General features: G+C 40.2%; 1 protein-coding gene, 1 long non-coding RNA gene and 1 pseudogene across 3 annotated transcripts; 1 reads left to right on the forward strand and 2 right to left on the reverse strand.

The window, feature by feature from the left end:
* Nucleotides 1-108: 108 nt before the first annotated feature.
* Nucleotides 109-3,158, reverse strand: LOC103702100 (peroxidase RIP1-like). 2 transcript variants are annotated; one of them, XM_088702471.2, is made up of 4 exons: nucleotides 3,012-3,158; nucleotides 2,730-2,867; nucleotides 2,457-2,651; nucleotides 109-2,284 (listed from the first exon to the last, which is right to left on the reverse strand). In XM_088702471.2, the coding sequence occupies exons 1-4, from the start codon at nucleotides 3,039-3,041 to the stop codon at nucleotides 1,721-1,723; spliced, it is 927 nt and encodes a 308-aa protein (XP_088558597.1). In that variant the 5' UTR covers nucleotides 3,042-3,158; the 3' UTR covers nucleotides 109-1,720. The 2 variants fall into 2 exon arrangements, with proteins under 2 accessions (XP_088558597.1, XP_017697068.2); XM_017841579.4 differs by having other exon boundaries at nucleotides 2,730-3,106.
* An 81-nt stretch (nucleotides 3,159-3,239) lies between these two features.
* Nucleotides 3,240-7,390, forward strand: LOC113462411 (uncharacterized). Its single transcript, XR_015967816.2, has 2 exons — nucleotides 3,240-3,747; nucleotides 6,999-7,390. It is a non-coding gene; the product is annotated as an uncharacterized LOC113462411 (long non-coding RNA).
* Nucleotides 7,391-8,082: 692 nt separating this feature from the next.
* Nucleotides 8,083-9,115, reverse strand: LOC108511120 (mitochondrial import inner membrane translocase subunit TIM23-2 pseudogene; annotated as a pseudogene).
* Nucleotides 9,116-14,682: the final 5,567 nt, after the last annotated feature.

Below are 14,682 nucleotides of genomic sequence, written 5' to 3' on the forward strand. Positions count from 1 at the left end.
GCCACGGATAGATTCATCTGGTTTGCTTGATTTCTTTGCATGTCTTGCGTTGTCCTTTCAGAATCTTAACCATCCTTTACCTCGCAATGGAAGCGTAATTAGGATTGACTCATTGACCGTTCTAGCGACTCGAAGTTTGTACCCTTGGGGCTCAAGCAACAAAATTGAGAAGGAGATGAAGTGAAAGAACTTAATATGTAAACCTGAAACTGCAATCAATTGAATCATAATCCTGGATAATCCATGAACCTTATTAGAACTTGAAATAGATAAAAACGAATGTGAAAGAAATGAGAAGCCATATGAAGAAAACACCTAACAAAACCTTGCAGAGGAGAAATCAGTGGAGTGGTGGTGATGAAATTGGCTGGGGGAAATTTGACATAAAATTGTAATTTTAAATGAAGGAAATCTCTCTCTCTCTCTCATACACGCACACGTCCGCGCCTGCGCACACTAAATCTTGCTATCTATGGTGGATCTTGTTCAAGTCTTTGCAGACTTCCGATTTTCCCCGCTTTTCTGGATTTTAATTTCAGATTTACGTCAAACTTTCTGCTTAAATTCATTCTATTTATATGGAGTCATTTTATAAATTAAAGTAAAATTATTTGTTTTGAAGAATGTTTTCCTGGTCAGCTCCCTTTGATATAAATCCTCTGGAACTGCCAACTTGGAGTACCAGTTGGCAGAAAGAGAAGTGTCCGTTGCCGGTTCTCTACACAGGGCAGCTGAGGGCAGGGAGGGGCCTGGCAGAAACTTGGTACCTATTGGTAGGAAGAGAGATGTGCCTTGTATTAGTTCTATCGTCTAAGTTGCTTGGGAAGAGTTAGAATCTTTAGACGAATCTTGAGAACCAGTGTTTAATATAGGGGATTAAATACATCTGCAAGGCACAGACTAGTGAGAGCCAAATTTTGGAGCATTCTATATAATCTTGATCTTGGATGGCCTTTTCTATATCTTTTTATCATTCACAAACACATTGTAATCAAACTGATAATAATTTGAAATGTGATGCAACAGTCATGCTGTATTTGTGTTTGGTTTGGGAGATTTATTCTTGCTTGTTTGCCCAGGGCATTGAAAGAAAGCAAATCCGACTTAACGGGTTGGAATAGAATAAAACTAGAGCCAAGTCTGAAGCATTTTAGGGGGCCTTTGGTTCACCAACGAAATTGAAATAAAAAGAATTGGAATAAGAATGGATCGGAAAGTAAATTAAAATAATCATATCTCTTTATGCATTTAGTTCACAACGAAAATCAAAATCAGAATCGCAATAGAATTTTGCAATAGGATTTGAATACTAGATGAGAGTCTGAATTAAATTTAGAGGAATGGAGCAGTATTCTTATCCCCTTCAAATAAAAATAGGAATGAGACTTTTTTTAACCAAACAGCTGGAATAAAAATTGCTTATTTTCATTTTCATTATAGACCTCAACTCCTTCCGACCAAACATGCTCTTACTTTCTAGCTTCAATTAATACGCAAAGCGTTTTACTCAAGTCCATATATTTAATCCATATTTACGCAAAATATTCTATACTTGTGCACAATCACGCAACATTATCTATACTTATTGCTTGCTAAGTAATGCACGAAACCTTAGTCGTTGAAATCGCATGGTGCAAGAAACCAACTTGCGAACACCCAGCAACCATGTATTGCCACACCACGAAGCCCTCCCGTTTACGTAATCAGCCAACTCGTCATCTCAATCCGAATTCACAACCCGACAATTCTCACGAATCTCTCCGTCGCTTCCGGTCAAAGGACTTATGTTTCCCATCTTAATCATAGCCGCCCCAAAGTCCGCCGAGAAGTCATCAGGGTCGTCGCTGTAACTCTGCACCTGTTCATCGGCTGCACTCCCATCCCCCATGAACAACTGCTGGTCCGAGTGCAGCAGTCCCTTGCTCCCCATCAGGTCTTGGTAGTAGGCCGTGTCGAAGCTCTCCGGGGTGTCATCGAGCTGCGCGAGGTTGTCGTCGTCGCCCGATTGCGGGCACACGGCCTGGAGGGAGGCGGCGAAGTCACCGTCGATGGTGGAGGTCTCGTTGTAGATCCGGTTTCGGAACGATACGCATCGAGCGAAGCCCAAGGTGTGGGCGCCGGAGAGGACCACGAGGTCCTCGAGGGCCAAACCATGGGATTCAAAGTTGGAGACAAGGGCCGGGAGGTCGGAGAGGGGGGAGGGGATGTTGGTGTTTGCTGCATCCTTGCTCGCTGTAGTTGAGTCCCTTCTGCCTAGGAGCACATCGTAGGAGCTTCCTCCGAGCTGCATGCAATATTGGATTAATGCGAGAATATTTAGATGCCATGCATGGATCACAATATAGCCATGAACGTTAATGTAGTGCATCCATGTAAGAGCTAGTACAAACGGTAAGGGAAACGTATGAGATATAATGATTCCATGTAGCTGGGAAATTAATGGAGGCACAACTCACGGCCACAACCGAGTCCCGGGCAGCAACCGCCAGGATATCAGCACACGAGACCACATTTTCTGAGCACACATCATTGACAGCATCTTTAATTTGATCGATTACATCGAAGCCTCTGACGGAATTATTGTTAGGCCTTGCCGTCTTCTCGCCGGTGAAGGTTGGGCTATCATCCAGCAAAATTGAGCCATCGCAGCCCTGCAATTACAATTAAATACCATCAACTTCGATGTTCTTGGCAAGATGAAGATATATATAAGGTAGACGGCCCTTTACATTAACAAAACAGTCGTGGAAGTGCAACCGGACCAACGATGCGCCCATCCGAGGCTCAGATGCAATCGCTTGCTCGACCACGCTTTTGATGGTGGGAAGCGCTTGAGAGCACACCTCATCGTAGAAGTCTGGCGAGAGCTGCCCGATGACCGGAAGCAATAAAATTGGCAAGACAGCAGAGTACGTGAAAAAATAGATGATAGCCATGGAGAGACACTTAGAACAACACTATGTTGAGATATTATAAGAGAGAGAGAGGATAGGTAAGGTTGGAATGTTTACATTAGCTAGAGGAGGATTGGCTTGTAGCATCTCTGGAACCCTGTTGATATAAAGAGAAAGATGATAGCTAAGGTTGGAGTGTGTATATGAGCTAGAGAGGGATTGGCCTATAGCAAGTCTCGAGGCTACCAAACTCTAATTGTTTGATAAATCTAATATCTGGAAGTTAAGACTATATATAATAGATGATGACTAGTGAGTTTTGGTGTTGAACATATTTCAACTCGAAAAACTTTTGGGTTTTGACCACAAAAAAAAAAAAAGAAAAACTTTGGGGTGGCTCAACTCCCCTTCCCGTAAAATTAAAGAAAAAAAAAAGTTGGCTAGTGGCTAACTGCAGAAAGATGAACATGGTCGCATAGAAGTCACTATAAAATCAACCGTACAGAAATTCGGGCCAACCGTTGCTCCCCGGCAGCACTCCCGCCATCTCATATTCTCTTGGATGGAGAGGCAGAGGAAGCTTCTGGTCCAAGCTTCGTTTGGAATGGAAGGCAACGGGCGCAAGAGAAAGCCCTTCTCCGACCTCACGAACGCGCGATCCCTCTCCTCGTCCTCGGCCCTCTCTCCTCTAAAGCGCAAGGCCAAGCTCAAGCACAAGCGCTCTGAGCGGAAATCCTCTCCGTCATCGAACATCGACGTGGTCTCCCTTCGATCCGGCTCCAGCATCGGATCCAGCGCCCACGAAAACCCCGGAGTCCGAGAAATCCCCAAACCTAATCCCCGACGTGATGAGGTATCCGTGGATTCTGGTATATTTCCCTTGTTCTTTAATATTCCCTTAATTAGTTGATATCGTGGAGCTTGGAGGCTCGAGATTAGGGTTCTTTTCTATTTAGAAAGACATACTGAGGATTTACATTGCGAGTGCTTCTATTTGAAACTCCGTATTTGGTCTGGAATTGTTTGCTGTGGATGCTAGGGTTTAGGGAATGTGAGGAGGTCTCGACATGACTGGTTTTGATAAGCCTAGGTCTAGGAAAGTGAGAGAGTTTCTCTCTGTTGAGGTTTGATGATGCAAATTGTTCATCAATTGTCGTTAATTCAAATTTAAGGGAGAGGGAAGAAAGAAAAGATACTCATGTTTATGGTTGGTTTATGATTATAAGTGGTGAACTCTTCTTCTTAGTATGGTTTTCCTGGTTGTGTTTTCTTCCAAGAGTTGGTTCGACTATAAATCCATTGCTTATATTTAAGATGATAATTCCTGTCGTTTAGATGTAAAAGTTTCCTTGTTGTCAATTGGGTAATATGGCTCTGTTATGATATCTTCTCAAGTTTGATGAGTATACATGTTGCAGCAAAGTTAGTGTTTGTTTTCAGAAGAATTTATTATCATACAGAAAAATATGAAGAGCATGGACATTTTCTCTCTAAGATGATATAGATAAGCCTTCAGAAGCTACTTTCCTTGCCAAATCCTGGTGTCATAAGAATTTCTTTTGAGCAATGGTATCATAAAAATTTCAAAATGATATTTTTTGTTATCAAGTTCAGTGTAATCTGTCACTTAAGTCCTTTGTGTTTTTGATTCACTTGAACTTTGGGCTTTTACAATTGGAAATGCTGTTAGTCATCACAAATATGAACATTCTACAGTTTGTATACAATGGGATTTAGAAAGAAGAAAGGAGAAGGGAAAGGCCAGTGCAGCCCAAGGGGCATTTAGACGCTCTCCGGTGGGAGAGTTAAAAGTATTGGGTAGGTGCCTTATTTGGTGCTTAATGAGTTGTTCTTTTTTTGGCCTTCATAAGTGGTTGCTCAATAAGTTGTCAAAAGTATTTTTTAAGTTCACTGACATCTTTTGGTCTCATTTCTGACCTCTTCTATCGAACCTTACCTTCCATGTCCTGAGTCTTTTTCAGATTTTTCAGATACCGTAATAGTTCGATATAAGGATTGCATAGCTTGTAGAGGATAACTTTTTTGTTTTTCTTTTTCTGTTTCCTTGCCGGCTATGAGTACTTTATAAAATTATCTAGTACAATACAGACAAGCTTTTTAGCAAAACAATTTGTTTAGCATTTTATTACATTCATGATTTAAATATTTCACTTCTTCCCTGTTGGAGTAAAGCAAAGATGAACGAACATCAGCTTTACAAACTTTCAACTCTTCATCAGAAAATCAAAAAGGTCACTTCTTATTCAAACTCCTACCTTTTGTGTACATTCAAGTTCACAGTAAAGGAACATTACTGAGACAGCATTGTTGTTTTAGAGAGCAAGATGCTTGAGATTCTTCGTTTTCTCTCGTCCATTAAAACTACTGTAACTTGCTTTGAAGCAACTTAAAAGGAATGTAGAAATAATCAGTTTTTGGGCTTCTTTGTTGTTTTCATTTATGTTGGTTGCCTTAAACATGTAGTTATTTCTGTTTTACCTCAATGCCTTCCTCCATTTCCTCTGGCCCTGTGTTTGTATTCTGTTTTAACAAACTTGAAGATAGATATTAGTTATTTTGATTCCAAAGTATTCTTAAAATAACCAAAGGAACAACTTTTGAAAGGTGAAAAGAAACTTTTCAGATATTTTATGCATATGCAGATATTTATGTAAACACATGAAACGACCAGAAAATCTTTGACAAGCCACATATGACAGTACATGGTTTGGAAAATCCAGATGGCCATGTCTATTTGACACCTGAGAAACCTAATTACACTTACCATTTGTTTCCTTATGGTTTTCTTGTGGTCATCTAGTAAATTTCCTGAGCCAGCAAGCCCAAAGAGGGGAAACTACACTCGGTTCATTTTGTCACATAAGTTTATTTTTAGGTTATAAGCTTTTGCAAAAATAATTCGATTTAATAAATTCATCTAGCCGACTCTTCTGAAGTTATAAGAGTTTATGAAAATTGATTAGTTTCATCTCCTCAGAATTATTTTGAAATTAGAAAGCTATTTATGTATTAGATTTCATTAATGCATATGATTCATATTAATATACAACTAAACAAGGCATGCACTTGTGAGATGTATGTTATGCACTGCAGCATTTGTTTGACATTCTGTGAGCTTATGTGCTTGGATTTTCATTTTGATGACATACACCCTCATCTTAATGTTGTTGAAACAGCATTGGTGATTTAGTATCCTGTACTGCGTCACCTAAATGTTTTTTTGTTTGCATATTTAAGGTACCTTATTTTGACTTATTTTTCTTAAAAATGGAAATATTTCCCATTTTTCCAAATAGTAACACCAATATACGAGTGCGCATATATAGATATACATTACAAGCTTTCTCTCATCAAATTATGGTCAGTTTATATGGATCGTATAGTCATCAGTTACAGCCAAGTTCTTGATATGGAAAAGTGTCTTCAGATCATTTTCTGTTACCTCACTCAATGTGACATTTGCTGCCTCCCTCATTTCTGGCTGTTCAACCCCTATGCATGCATCTCTGGATTGGGAGTGTAGGATAATGCAGCTATTAAGATTTTCATCATACTTTGTGGCTTGTTATAAATGTTTAAAAGATGACAAAGCTTGATATTAAGTTGTGATGAAGCATCTCTGTTGTTTCTAGTGGTTTTGGTCGATGATTCTCGTGTCTTTCATCTATTCTGGTGCTGCTAGCGTTAAAGACATTTAATTCTTGAACTGATGAGCTCCCAAGATTTCCATACTACAAAATTTAGTGCATTCTTATTAAATAAATGTTGAATTTTTGGATCATTATAATGTTTCTTTAGAGATTTTTTTTTGTTTGACTTTAATAACTGCACATTCTAGTGGGGTTTTTGCAGGGGAGCCATGCTAAGTTTTTAATTCATTTTTTTTCTGTAAAAGGTTAACCCACCCCATACTTCCTGCTTTTCATAGCCTACCCAATATATTTGTCTGATATATATATATATATATATATATATATATATATATATATATATATATATATATATATATATATATATATATATATATATATATATATATATATATAACATTTCAATGATTAATCTCCCTTGAAAAATCCCCAGAAACAACACCACAAAATAGCTGGAGATGAGGATCTTGGCGGTCCTATACTACTTCAGGATTATATTGAGAAACAGAGAGCTTACTTTGCAGAAATAGATGCATTCGAACTGCCCGAGGAGGTGGTCTCGGAGAGGGAACTGGAATAGCCAAGCTGATCCAGTCATTGATTTTCCTTATTCTCTTTGCAGAATAGACACTACAGACTACAGACCTGCATTTTGTACACTAATGGGTGGACCACATCAAGAACATCTAGAAATTTTAGCAGCAGGCATGGTTACTGCAATGTAAATCCAGCCACGGTGGCTCACATAATGAAGCAAACAATTAGCAGAATCTGACACCTTTTCTTGATCATCATTTTTTTTTCCTTTTTCCTTTTCTACTTCTATGTTGGAGCTTACCAAAATACTTTCTGATTTTTAACCCCCCCCCCCTCAAAAAAAAAAAAGTACTTTCTGATAATGCTACTTCACAATATTTTCCTATAGCTCAGCAGTAATTGGATCATGTTGCTCTTTTGTGCTTCTGGAGGAAGCAGCAAGGCAAGCATGACATGAGTACTTTTTTTTTTTTTTTTTTGCTAAAAAGACATGAGTACTTATTACTGGAAGCTTTTCTACTCTCAAACAATCAAGTTAACCCCCCACACATTGAAAGAAACAGAGTAGCAAAAATATGGCCCCTCCATTACGATTTAACAGCAGGACCTGAACAAATGGTGCTCCGGTGACTAACAGAGATTAAACAGAACACATCAGTAGCCAGCAGCACTTGATCCAGGAATTATGATACACAGGGATCTCGCTGAGGCAAGGAGTTGGGTGAAGCACGGGCAGATCATCATATTAATTCATTCTTTCTTCAATGCAGGATTTGTGCAACCCTTTGTAATGATCGATGGTGGTCGAAGCCCCGCTGGTAAGTAAGATGACAAAGAGGCATTGGTGGAGGAATTCCATCATCAGAAACCCCTGCACCAAACTACCAAATGCTTCTTACTGGGAGCCATTGCTACAACATTTGCAAACCCTCTACAAGCAAACTTCAAGTTCCAGTGATCATATTTTGACAATCAGTAAATACCAGCAAACATATAGATATTTCATTAAATAATTGCTAAAGAACAATGTGAAATTCCAACTGGAGAATAAAACTATCATAAAAAACCAATACATTAATCCAATATTTCTACCACAACTATGATCAGATATATAGCTCTTCAAGAGGCGACAGACAAGACTGTTTCAGACTTCTTCTCAGGGACGATAGGCCAACAAACAAAACTACTTTAGGCTAATCAAAAAAGAAAACGATTTAAAAAGAAATCCAAAACCCTAAAGTCGTACAAGATCCAAAGAAGAAGAACCAGTCTCCTTAGATGGGAACGTATCTCTTGACCGCCTGCTTCCCTACGACAGCGAAACCCGCCGCCAGCCCTCCGATCGCCCCGGCGATGGCCGCCGACCTCGGCCCCGCCGCGGCCTTGTACACCGCCCCCGTGCTCACCGCCGCGGCCACGGTGCTCAGGACCCCGTCGTTCCCCGTCCAGGTGCTGATCCCGCTCTCCAGCCCGGCGAAGATGAGGCCAAGGACCCCCAGGGAGTTCCCCAGCCGCCGCCCGGCCTGTCCAGAGGAGTTGAGGACCCGGTTGACCCGGAGCTTCAGCGACTCGCCGGGATCGGCCTCGCGGAGGCCGGCGGCGGAGCCCCGGGCGGCCCCGAGGGCAGCGCCGGCGAGGTACGCCGTCCCGGTGTATAATCCGAGTCTGTGGCCCCAGGTGCGGCCCTGGAGGGCAGCCTCCTCGGCGAAGAGGAGCTCCGGGGAGCTGGGGAGGTCGTAGATGAACTGGTGGACGGGCATGGCGGAAGCGTGCTGGACGGATTCATATGGGTTGAAGAGATGGTAGGTCCTCCGGTGCTCGTCGTCAGAGGAAGAGGAGGGGGTGTAAGGGGAGTTAAAATACGCCATTGGAGAAGGAATCTTGGTTGGAGGGCAGCTTGGGAGAAGGGAAGCAAGGGGCTCCTCCTTCCTTTCTTTGTTAGGGTTTAAGCTAGGGTTTTCGAAGAGGAAGGGCGGCTCCTTAGGGCGCAAGGTATGACTAACGCCGTTGACGTGAAATAACGGACACCGCTAAAACCGCTACTGTTATTTATTACTAAAATGTTGCACGTGCCGGGCACGTGAAGATAAAGTTTAACTTCATGACGAGATCCGAAATCAGGCAAGATTTCAGACCATAGGCTAACTGGTCTTGACATGATTGGCTCGAGGGATAACTGATATCCAAAATTTCTATAAACCTAATTTTATTATTTTATAGTACTCAAGCAAGATCCGTATTAAGTTTTTGATAACTTTATAGAATTAATTTGGGATTATATATGATCCAATATCTTGTAGGACCGAGTTCAAAATTATCTATGTTTGAGACATAAAATTTTATGCATATATATAGTATATGTAAGCATAAGAATATAAAGAAAATTAGTTACATAATTTGCATTAATCTTTTCTCCATATCCAGATTTATACATTTTCTCGTGTATGCTGTTCTTAACTCTTGTTTGTTACCGTTTTATTTCCTAAATTCCTGCTGGTATGTGGTTTTTTATTTTGTTGCAATCAAACAAATATCAATAAAAATTTAAATCCACTTCAAAAGCAATTAGATTTTTTTCAAAAAAAAATCAATTATTCACTATCCATATCATGTTCCTTTTATATTGCAATTTGCCACAAACTATTATGATACGAGTTCTTTTTGTTTTGGGAATTGTTAATCCTAGACTAATTGGCCAGCTAACATGGGTTAAACTAAATCTACAAAATTCGAATCAAATTATAAATTGAGTTTGGATATAAGTTCTAAGCTGACTTATATTGATGGATCCAAACCTAAATTCGAACTTGATTTTTCCTATCGAGTTTAGATGTGCATACAACATAGCTCTAACCCAGATTCGACTTATTTACAAGCCTATGAATCAAGGCTAGGTTAATTGAAGATTCAGAAGAAATTATCAAGGGAATCCGAAAAACTTCCCATAAGTTTGATTAGATTGGTTAATGGGTCCCAATAGAAAACCATGTTGCGTATGAACCGTGCTTGCTTGTTCCCAACCCTGCCCGTTGGAGGTCTAGTAGCAACAACCCTTATTTACCAATTTCATACCGCTTTAGCATATCTTGAGATATGATAGCGGCTGTTATAACATCTTTCATTAGTCATTATAACAAGAGAAGAAGGTCCATAACCAGAAACCAATAGGTTCTTTTTCCCTGGGCACCACTCATCAAATTAAAAACGCTTATTTTGCCTAGGTGCTGATATTTGTTCCAAGGTTTCGTGGAACCAAGAAGTTCTAACATAAATCATGCACATTCCGTGTATCGTCGAACTTTAGATGCTTGGCAGGACAAGTTAATGGAGAAACAAGTGAAACATTAAATATGGTCATTATGCGTCATTAGTTTGCAAGTACATATACCCATATATATATATCACTTCTTGTTTTCAAGAAGAGCTGGGATCCTATCTAATTTGCGGATAAACCAGAGTGATCCAGCTTTACATTACTTATGTGTGATGGATGCATGGACAGTGGTTGATACAGGATCCAAACTAATAAAGAAAATGAACGAGAAATTAATACATTAAGCCATATATATATATAACTCCATCATACATGGATGGATGAGGCATAATCTATTGGATTATGAGGGCAGTGGACAGAGCAATAGGGTTCTAATTAATGCAAAATTACATTTCTAGGCTTCAACCACCATCTTTGGTTGCCTGGTTGGTGCAGACACAAATCAACCGGCTAGTCAAGAAAGAAAAGTTCCACCTCCATATGCTTCGAAATAGCCAACACAGTTGTCCAACTTGCCTGCTATACTTGTCCTCTGTAAAAGAAATCAAAGACTTAACGAGTGGAGCCAGTTTTGCGGTTTTCCGGGACCTCTATTTCTTTCTCCGCACGCACTGCTAGCTGGAATAGGAACCGATGTAAAGCTGTAGAATATCCTTTTCAAACGAATTTATAAGAAGTGACCTAATTTTTTTCATTAAAGGTCAAAGATGTTGAACTGCCAATCCGACGGAACAACTTAAAAGATGAAAAAGTACCATTGTTTTCTTCATGCTCATTTTAAATTCGAAATACCATTTGTATAAATAAATTTTTTTTCTTTATTATTAGTAAGATGAGGCGTACATTATACAGTCTCCTGGCCTTGATGAGTCATCATGAAAATTTCTCATGAAACATTCTCCAATCGCTGCATGGTGTTACATAAAGAATCCCTTATTCTAACGTTGTCCAATCACTGCATGGCGTTACATAAAAGAATTTCTTATGCTAACGTTGTCCAATCACTGCTAGAGTTCCTTGCTTGCTGAGTCCTATATCATTATTTTTTTATTTTTTTTTTTTGCGCTAAAAATAGAAGTATCATGCATAATATGTACGGATACAGCCAAAAAAAATCATACATAACCTATATTACTACTTGGCCGAAGTGCTTAATACAGAAGCTTGACATTACTTTGCCATCTAACATGAGCTGGACTATGCTCGATCGCCATCAAGTCAATCCGAGCCAAACAACCATAACTGCTAAATTTTACGATGATTTGCCGTGTTTCGCGCTTGCCAGTTTCCGGATACGATGAGGCTTGCTAGGGTCAACAAGATGAATCTTGGAGCTATATGAATTGACATTTTCAACCCAAAAAAAATACAAGATGAACCTTTTGACGTAAACCTTATTGGAAGCGAAACTGGCATGTGCGTGTAGAAGATGGAGGCAATACTTTGACAAAACATGCACGTACGCATTCCTGATGATGGTGGAGCCATGCAATCTGAAGACCGGAAACTGCTGAAAATAAGGCAAAGCGGATAACAAAGCTTATTTAATTTGGAGAATTTGGAAGCTAAGAGGCCAGTGGCTGCACCATTATCTCAAGCAGAAAAGTGTTTATTATTTTTATTTTTTTATTCTATATTTTGGCGGATTTTTCATACAATGCGTGTACAAATATATCCAATAAAATCAAAAAATACAAGCTCGCTAAGTGCTCGTGGCAGCTCCCCTCTCCTGACCACAAGGTGTACCCTGAGTGGTGACCCGCGTAGGCAACCACCCAGTCGGCCGCCCCGTTGGCCTTTCTAAATTCATGCTTGGCCTGGAAGGCCACCCCAGCCCTCGTCATCATCCTTATATCTTGGATCAAGGGGTGGTCCGTGCTCTTGCCCCTCAGACCTCTATATCCTGGATCACCATAGCCGAATCGCCCTCCAAGATAACCGAACTGGTCTGCAGCACCTGCCACGCATGTCGAAAACTCGCTCAAACAGTCCGCAATTCCACCCCGTGAACCGACGTGTCGAACAACTAGCAGTCACCCGCTGCCACCACCTTGGAATGCGGGTCCTGTATAACAAAGCCCGCATCTCCCCGCGCACCTCCATCCAGCATTGACCTGTCAAAATTGATCTTGAGGAAGCTCGAGAGTGGAAGCTCGTAGGTGAAGAACACCGTCTGAGGAGTTGTCTAAGCAGAGAGGGAACCTCAGGTTTCCCGAGCTATCAAAAGTCTATCTGAAGAAAGGAGGGGGCTGATTTCCGTTGTCTGCACTCGAGCATCCTCCACAACAAACCTTGATGACATCCTGCGTTCTCCAAATATACGAGTGTTACTTGCCGGCCAAATCTGATGCGCTGTACAAGTTGCTTTAATGGCCTCCTGATGCGTCAGCGGACTGAAAGTGTTTATTATTTCACCATAAAAGAAGAATTGATAAGCCATAAGCGTCCCCTAGGGTGGCTTGTGGGCGCCACTAGGCCATGTAATCCATCCCAACCACTCCATCTTCCATCCCTTAAGGACCACTTCCTGCTTGCATGCTTGCTTATCTTTTGACCTCCTTTTTGTCTCACGTCAAGGGCCAGAAAACATGCCAATTACCAAAATATCTAAGTTGGAAAGAACTAAACAAGTGAAGGATGCAAATTGGAAACTTTAAAGTTGAGAATTGCCATTAGAGCAAATGGTCGCCTCCAATTCAATCATACATTTGACAATGTTGATGCCAAATTAAAATATATTCAGTAGAACAAACCACTAGTCCATTTCTATTATCTGGATTTTGTCATGGCAACGGATTTTTTTTCTATTTTTTCTATTTTTTATTGAGGCACAAATGACCAAGAACACTAATTCCATCAAACATTTGACTTTGATTGCTCAAAATTAAAATATTACTTGTTCAAAAAATCACACATAGTGTCAATTAACATATCATGCATGCATGCCATGACTCTCAACATTTTTCTAATTCATATTTGATCATGACATCGAGATGTTTAATGATGCACAATCTTTCAAAAGATATCCCTCCCGTGGCATTTCTGCATCATGCAAGATCGCAACATCCAGGTCACTTAAATTATGCTTGCTAAACAAAGGCACTTGACTGTGCTTGATTTGACTATTGACAAATTTTGCTCCTTTTTTTTAGAGAGCAAGCGAGAGAGAGAGAGAGAGAGAGAGAGAGAGAGAGAGAGAGAGGGAGATCTGCTACCCTTAATTACCAAATCTAGATTTTTGTGAAAGCATCATTAAAGAGTAAAGTTTGGTTTTGATAGGATTTGATACATCAGTGCTTGATTAATCACCCCCAAAGAATCGAATTCAGGATCTCTGCTTGCTAAGTCTTTGTAATTTAAGCAGCAGCAGCAGCTAGTTACTTGCGTATAGAAGACGCATCTTTTTATAGGCTGACAAATACAGCCTAACTTAGATCAGATTTATTGATATATCTAACAATACAAAATTTTAACAAAATATTTGGTGGATCAGACCGTTTCACAAAATGGCTTTAATGGAAACTTCTTCAATTACATGATATCAGCCAACGTCCACAAGTAATTCTGAGCTTTCAGGTATCTAGCTGTCACCATGTTAGACCAAAAAGTATGCCCCATAGGTCCCATGCAACTTGTCCGATGACACAATTCATAAAATCAGAATTTAACATCCTTTTCACCGAGGGGACTAGTGAAATATTCCTTATCTGCACCTCTAGCACTATGGACCAAACCAACTCATAACACCAAAAAAATTATAACTTCATTGGGAAGATACACGGACTAGGTGCCACACAACAAGTGGACTCGAGGAAGTAATGACTTAATCTCTGCCTTGATAGGCTCGTCCATGATTGGTGGAAGCTATTATTCTTGAAATGGAGCAGAAGGTTCCGAGATTGGGGAATATGACAAGGTAGCCTAAAATTCTGTGCTAAGAAAAGGCAACGGCTGTGTTTTTTTGACCCTATCAGATGCTCCCAACGTACTCTGTTCACACCTAAACCTAATCTTCAAACTACACTGGTGTGTGTATGTGGACCTTTGAACCTCATGAAAAGAGGCCTACTATTTCAGGTATCTCACTTGTATCCAATAGGCTTTTGATGCTTCTCTACATTATATTAGTAGGCACAAATGGGCCGCTAGCTTCGTTTTTGTGTGTATGCGGTTAGGTGGAAAATTGATATTTGGACGGATCGCGACCATTAGTAACATCACAAATGGCTAGTCTGGCTGGCCCTCACTCTCTCCCAGCTCTGATTACTTCACATTGACCAACGAAGCTTAAGGCCTAATTAATGCA

This window comes from Phoenix dactylifera, chromosome 8 (genome assembly GCF_051530095.1).
Source record: "Phoenix dactylifera cultivar Ajwa chromosome 8, Ajwa_hap1_PhDact_Kaust_v1.1, whole genome shotgun sequence".
Lineage (NCBI taxonomy): Eukaryota > Viridiplantae > Streptophyta > Magnoliopsida > Arecales > Arecaceae > Phoenix > Phoenix dactylifera.

Bases quoted from the DNA above. Each gene is read 5' to 3' on its own strand.
- LOC103702100 (XM_017841579.4), bottom strand. From the start codon at position 2,936: ATGGCTATCATCTATTTTTTCACGTACTCTGCTGTCTTGCCAATTTTA. The intron at 2,652-2,729 runs GTAAAGGGCCGT...TTGTAATTGCAG, and splicing joins TCCACGACTGTTTTGTTAAT to GGCTGCGATGGCTCAATTTT. The intron at 2,285-2,456 runs GTGAGTTGTGCC...TATTGCATGCAG, and splicing joins CCCGGGACTCGGTTGTGGCC to CTCGGAGGAAGCTCCTACGA.